This window comes from Grosmannia clavigera (genome assembly GCF_000143105.1).
Source record: "Grosmannia clavigera kw1407 unplaced genomic scaffold GCSC_167, whole genome shotgun sequence".
Classification (NCBI taxonomy): Eukaryota; Fungi; Ascomycota; class Sordariomycetes; order Ophiostomatales; family Ophiostomataceae; genus Leptographium; species Leptographium clavigerum.
The window spans coordinates 1,321,379-1,328,359 of record NW_014040772.1 but is presented as its reverse complement, the minus strand read 5'-3'; the positions used below and the strand labels follow the sequence as shown (position 1 = coordinate 1,328,359).

Below are 6,981 nucleotides of genomic sequence, written 5' to 3'. Positions count from 1 at the left end.
CGTGACTCAGCGAAGGACGGAAGCAAGCCGATTGACAACAGACGAAGTATTAAACCTCCGAGCGCGACAAGGTCGAGAAACAGGCCTGGAAGTTCTTACGGCGTATTTTCCTGTGGTTAGAACGCGTCTAATAAAAACGCGTGTCTGCAGCAAATCGATGATGCAGGTGGGGTTGGCTATGTACGGCTAAGCTCTAGCAACCCCGGCTCTAATAATAGCGGTCCTGTATTAGTGTAGCCCGCTAAACCACCCCCCCCCTTCTCGTGTTCCCGTTCTCAACCGTTACACCAGGATTTAGCGGGCTCCAATTGCTCGTTAGGCTCAGCAGCTGATGCGCTGTATTAATAGCAACAGAACAGGCATTGACCCCCAGCCGCCGTGCACGAGCAGCACAGCAGGAGGAAAGGGAGAACAGCATGCTCGGAGAGGCTACTCTAGCGCAGACTCATTGGCCGCTTGTGTGGTATGCATCCAGAACGGCTTCAAGTCCGGCCTGTCCCGAACCCGAGAAGCTCCTTGGTAGACCATCCTGGTTCGTGAGATAAGACACAAGCACGGGTTTAATTCTGGTATGTGCGAGCTGTCTGCCGTGTCTTGTCCCTTTCGGACGTCAAGCCTCGGCCAAGGACCCGTCGTGTTCGTTGAACACAGATTGATTTCAACCCTGTCAGCCTGTCAGGGTGAGGAGACCGTGACACAGACGCCTTTATTCTACGGAAGACAGCAGGGTTGATGCGGTGAGCACGAACGGGGGTCGGATGGCGGATGGAAAAGCAGGAAATGACCACTGGCAAGCTCATCTCTGCCTTCACTTTCTTTTTTCCCTTTGTTTTTTGCCTTTTTGCCTTTTTCCCTTTCCACTTCTTCCTCTTCCCTTTTTCCCCTTCGTTTCCCTTCCGTTCCTCTGGTACGGACCACGTGGCTTGCACGCGCGGGTCCTCACTCTCTTAGAGAACATGACAAAGTGACAAAGGAAAGGACACGGGACAGCTGTCCCTCTCTCTCTGTTGGTTCCCGCCCCCCGGAGCATTTTTCCCAGTTGGAAGAGCTACTTGGACCCGCACAAGTCTCCGCCCTGCTTCTGCTTGTGTCACCCACCCTCTTTGTTTAGTCTGTCTCGGCCTCGCACTCGCACGAGATCGTGCGCGGCATGCTAACTTCCGCTGCCTTTCCGTCCGTAAGCCGCCACCACGGCTGGCACACCATCATCCTGCACGGGAGAAGCAGGAGATGGGTGGCACGGCCGACAATGTCGTCTCGCACTCACAGATTCGCTCTGCTGTCACAGCTGGAACGAGACTGCGAGACGGTCACAACTGGTGAGCCAAGCCGCGTTGCGTTAAAAGGCGGATGGATGGGTAAACGACCGGAAGATGAGGCGAGAGACAAAAGTTCGGAAACGGAGGAAGTGGGAAGGGGGGGGGAGTCGGAAGAGGAATGGCGCTGCAGTCCAGGCATGGGCTTGTATACATGGTACACGGTATGAACCTAGTACCCTTTGGCGGCTGTGGGCTTGACCGGGGGGGCCAGCCTTTTCTGCTGCCAGCGTGCAACATCCGCGGCGCATGCTGCTTGCTTGTTGTCTTGTGCGGGTATAAGCAAAAGAGCTAAGCAAGCCCAAGGCAACCAACAGGTGACAGGCGCCTGCAGCTTACCCCAACTCGTGCTAGTCTATGATGATCGGTGTGTGATGCTGCATGAGTTTGTGATACAACAGCCTGCCTACATTGCGCGCACCGTCCATCCGTGTATGTTGTTGCGCTGTGCTCGCACATATGTACTTGGTAGTATCTCAATACGCCTCCCAGCTGTGGCAGCATGCCACGCAACCTGCCTTGGTCACCGGACGAACAGGGGTATGTGCGCGCTGTACGTGTGTGTCCACGAGTAGCGTGCCGGCCTGAATGTGCCTTTGTGCCTGTTCGTTGTCATCGGTGACGTCCTTCTTACTATTCTGGTCTCGTCTAGCCCTGCTGCAACTCTCTTTTCCTTTCCACCGACAAGCCGGTCTGCCTGTCTTCCTGTTGCACACGCAGCATTGTCCGGATTGGCGGGCTTTCTGAGCCTTTGCTTTTCTGTCACCCTAGCCGCCGCTCGTTTTCCCTTCTCGTCGGCAGTCCCGGAACACGTGTGGGGACGCATCCAGAGAGCGCGTGAATACAGCGAGAGGGTAAAGTTGAGGCCGAGGAGAGCCGTGTCCGAGCAGGAGAGCCGTGGCGAGACTCTGCACATGTCCAGCAGTCGCTGACACCGACACCATCCACACATGTCTGCGTCTCTATTCGCTTGTGTAACAGGCAGCTCATTTCCAACCTCGTGTCTGCGCAGTTTGCTTTTGCATGACGTCGTGGGTCGCCACAGGTCGCCACGGGTCGCCAGCACAAGCTTGTCTGTGGTTAGGGACTTTTCCATCTTTGTTTTTGTTTTTGTTTCTCCTCCACCTCTGGGCACCGTTCGCTGTCTTCTGCCCTCAGCCACGGCCGCGGGAAACGGTCCAAAGACGGCTAGCAAACACAACGCAGTTGCAGCAACGCGATGCAGGGCGACCAGGCGTGTCGGGGGGGAGGGGGAGGTCAGAACCGCTCGGCTCCACAGCCCAACAACAGCGGCCTGTCTAAATTGTTCTCGACTTGCCTCTTGCTGGCAAACAACAAAGAAAAAGGGAAAAGGAAAAAGGAAAAGGCAGACAGAGGCGGCCAGCAGCCGGATCCAAGACCAACATCGCAGCCCATCCAGCAGTTGCCGGATACAGTATATTCCCTGTCTGAATACGCGTGTGTTCCTCCCTCCGTAACAGGAAGGCCCTGGCAGCCCATATTAGCGTGTGTGCGACCTGAGGAAGCGGCCTAGTGGCCCCGCTCGTCCCTTCCACTTTCTAGCATACGACGTACTTGCACCAGACGCTGGCTCAGAGGGCGGGAGGTGCGAGGGGGTGGAAGACGGAGAAAACAGAAAGAAAAAAAAGGAAAGGAAAAAGGAAAAAAAGAAACGAAACGAAGCGAAGCGGCACGGCAAAACGGCAGAAAGGCCGAAAAGGACAGAAACAGAAGCGCAAAGAGACAAGAAAGGCCTGCTACCGCATGTGAAGACTACTTTCAAAAAAACATACATCCACCCACACCACCATCAATCTCGCTCGTATAACTTAGTGGGCTTGCAAGCCTACGGACTGGGAAGGAGAAGACGAGACAGCCTCGACATGCACCTTCCCACACGTACGGAGTACTTGCTGTTCCACCCCGTTGGGGCAGTCTCTGTGACACTCTACGCATTTGCGCGAGTGGGCCTGTTATACAGAGTACCTTCAACCACGTCAGAATCCACCACGAGCCAGAAAGCCGGCCGTTTCAAACGGCAACTGCGCCTGCGCCCTTTCTCTATCCGCTCTGCCTTCTCTCGTTCTCTCTGTCTGAAGCCACTGACCGTTGCATCAGAGCCGGCGAGGCTAACAGGCAGCCCCCCCTCTCACTCTCCCCTCCATCCCCACAACATTAAATATTGTGCTCCTGCATAAACAAAAACTTCCCTTGCTATCCTGTCTGCGAACCACATTAATACCATCCCGGCCAGCTACAGATTTTCGCGGAATAACACCACCCTCTTGTACGCCGTTGTATTTCGCGCAACGAGGAGTTTGTTTTTGGATATTTTGACTCATCTTTCTCTGCTGATCGTCTTCTCTGACCACCACGCACTTTTGTTTACAGTCCCTCTCCCGCTCTTAGTTCTGTCCATCTCCCCTGTCCAACACCCGTTTCCCCACCACACATACACTCACCCCCCCTCCTTCTTCTCTTCTCGCCGTCGAGTGCCGTTTTTTCTTGCCAGTCCTGCGCCTACGATTGCCGTCTGCCACCAAAGCGTCCCTGGCCGCAGATTCAGCCAGATCCTGCGCCATTGATGGTGCATGCCCCTTCAGCCTCCATCTGGCTAGGGACGGCGGGCTTCCCGTAGGCTCAGAGACTGACCAACAACACGCAGGCCCAACAACAGGTGACGACGAGGCGGCCACTGCCAGCTGGCCGGGCTGCCTGACGCGGCGGTTTCCTGTTTCTTGAGCGAGGTGGCAGGGCTCTTATAAAGAAGAAGACGTCCGGATCACCACACAAGCCCTTGCTGATGGCTTGCGTGCCGTTTTGAGAACACCGACGCCAACTATACAAATACCCGAGTTGCCCAAGTGCCCAAGTTGATGAGACTGACGCTCCCTTTTCTTTCCCTTCCCCCTGTCTGAAAAGGACCTGGTAAGCCTTGGCTGAATGCAGGTCAGCAAAGCAACCTACACACACGCCTCTTCGCAAACGCCCGACGCCGTTCCCACAATTCGGCACGGTGGCTAAGTTGCTTCCTGGGTCCTTGTACCTTCTAGCGGTTCCTCACCATCCCAATTGCGAGCCGCACCGCTCCACAGAAACAAACCCCGGCTCGTCCTGACTCTGCCCAGGTTGGGCGGATATCCTCTAGCGGTAACCTTTTCTCTGCGCCAGCCAACTCCTTCCCGTCTAATTTTTCGGGGCTGCTTGTGTATTCCCGGCACACCCATTCCCGAACGTCGGGATAGTATCAGTCGTCACGACGGACGGTAATGCAAAGAAGAGGCTCTACTTGTAAGTTGGCATGACTGTGTGTCTCCGGCGTGCCTTCCTCGGATCTCGGCGAGGGTAGAGACCGAGAAGGAGAGAGAGAAAGCAGGCGGGTCAGCACGCTCGTGCCTGGCCAGATGGCTCGGTTGATGCTTTTTTGGCAGGCGAGGCACTGCGTGGAACGAGTGCCGATATGGGCGGCCGTGTGGCACACCTTTTTTTTCTTTTTCTCTGTGTGGTGCAGAAGACCGACGCTGACCCAATCGTGTGGATGTTATTATAGCGGCATCAGTGTGAGTGTGAGGGCGCCTCGTCTTGCAACGGCCAAGGCAGAGGTCATGCGAGTGCTCCAGCGCGGCAGGATTACAGAAAATGGAACCGCCAGACAGTTCGGGACAACCAAATCGATCGGCCGTCGTCCTTGTGCAAGACCTGCAGTCGTGCGTTCCGCTGGGGAAAGTCCTAGCTGAAGGGGACCTTCTCTACGTTCTTACGCCGGCTGCCGTGCCAATCGAGTCAGCAAAGCCGGGACAAGCGCAACAGGACCCGTTCGAGCCCTTTGGTCGGGCATTGGCCACGTACCACCCTTGGGTTCGGCACATCCCTTATATGGTCCGAGACGGCATTACTGGGTACCACGCCAGTCATCTCCGTCTCGCTACTGCTGTTATCTTTGTCATCACCGGACCACCTTGCGCTGGCCAACCATCTCAGATCGCGCTCTCCCAGACCGCGCGACAATTCGTGCCGGACCGACCACAAATTGTGCTGACCTGCTGCAGCCTGCACGACCTGGGCTTAAGCGTGACGGACAGCCCATTTCCTACGCTGGTTGAAATACCAGACTACGCGCGCCCGCACCTCGAGGCGGCTGCCGACTTTCTCTTCCGATCGCCAGCGTCGCCACGGGGCTCTCGATCCTCGCAGGATCCGCCGTCTATGGCGCTATCGTCGAGGACGCGCTGGCTGGTGCAGGAGTGGGACGTGCGAGAGGCTCCCCTCGTCCATGAGCTGTGGTGCCGCAGCCTGCCGTCCTGCTTCAGCCTCGACTTTGCGACCTTCCAGCGGTTGCTCCACCGGCCGGGCTACTCAAAGCACTTTGTTGTCCGCAGCCCGTCTACGCATGAGCTGCTGGGCTTCTGTGCCACCTTTACCACCTTCATCGACAATAGCGACTCGTCCTGGATCGGCTGTCTGGCCGCCATCCTCGTCCACCCAGCCCACCAACAGCGCGGAATCGGCACGAGCCTGCACAGCCATGCCATGCGCCAGCTGGCCGAGCACCGTGTGTCGCGGCTGCAGCTGGGCAGCACGTTCCCCCGCCTCTTGTACGGCATTCCGTACGGCATGCCGTCCGAAGACTGGTTCCGGCGACGGGGATGGCGCATCGACACGCCTGGGCTCGCCGGCTGCGGCCAGGAGGCCTGCGACTGGGTCCTGGACTTTGGTGACTGGAGGGCAGATGGGCTGTCAAGTGGGGGGTTGACGTTTCGGAAGTGTGAACTCAGCGAATTCGACCAGGTGCTGGAATTCGTGGCACGCGAGTCTGTCCGCAAGGACAGCGTAGGCTGGTATGACCAATACTATCAGCTCGCTGGCACCATGGGCATCCATGACATCCTGCTAGGACTGGAGAGGGGCGTGATCGTCGCCACTGCTCTCACCTACATTCCGCAAAACCACAGTCGGGCCGCTGACGACCTACCCTGGGCGGGCACCATCGCCGCTGATGTTGGCGGTGTAGCGTGCATCTGCATCACAGGTACGTGCCTATTAGCCCCCCTACTCAATGAGGAAGGACGAGAAGCGAGAAGGCCGGTGGGCGATGGGAACGAAGAAGAGGGGGGGCCGCGGCCTGAGACGCGGGAAAAGGAGGGAAAGAGGGAAAGAGAAAAATTAGAAGAAAAGCGAGCAAGCCACGGGGAAGAGTGAGAGGGCCAGGCTGCGGGAGGGACCACTGACTGGCCGAGACAGTTTCTCACACACGTCGGCTAACTGAACCACGCAGACGACCACCTGTCGGCGGCCCACACTCGAGACTCGGTGATGATCCGTCTGCTGGACTACTGCGTTCGCAGCCTCCAGGAGCAGGGCATGCGGAAAATGTTTCTCGACGCCATCCGAGGCGGCTACGAGGGATACCAGTCCATAGGTAAGAAAGAGTCCGGTACAGCGGCTGTATAGGGTGGTACGCTAAACAAAGGCCTGTGGGGGCGGTCTAGGGTTTCAAAAATGGGCAAGATACAGGGACGTCTGGTGCGAAACCTGACAGACCCAACACGAAAACGCAGCTATCTCAGCAAGCTGGGCGGACCGATTCCGCCGCTGTCCAGAATGCCTAGACAGAGCCACGAGGGCCAACGAGGTACAGATTCTAGAGCCAGGCCCAAGCAGCTAG

The 6,981-nt window shown here is 57.2% G+C and overlaps 1 protein-coding gene across 1 annotated transcript; it reads left to right on the top strand.

Annotated features, from left to right (window-relative positions):
- Positions 1-4,955: 4,955 nt before the first annotated feature.
- On the top strand, positions 4,956-6,981 carry CMQ_6224 (beta-n-acetyltransferase; the record flags this gene model as incomplete). Its single annotated transcript, XM_014315289.1, has 3 exons — positions 4,956-6,345; positions 6,592-6,735; positions 6,875-6,981. The coding sequence occupies 3 exons, from the start codon at positions 4,956-4,958 to the stop codon at positions 6,979-6,981; spliced, it is 1,641 nt and encodes a 546-aa protein (XP_014170764.1).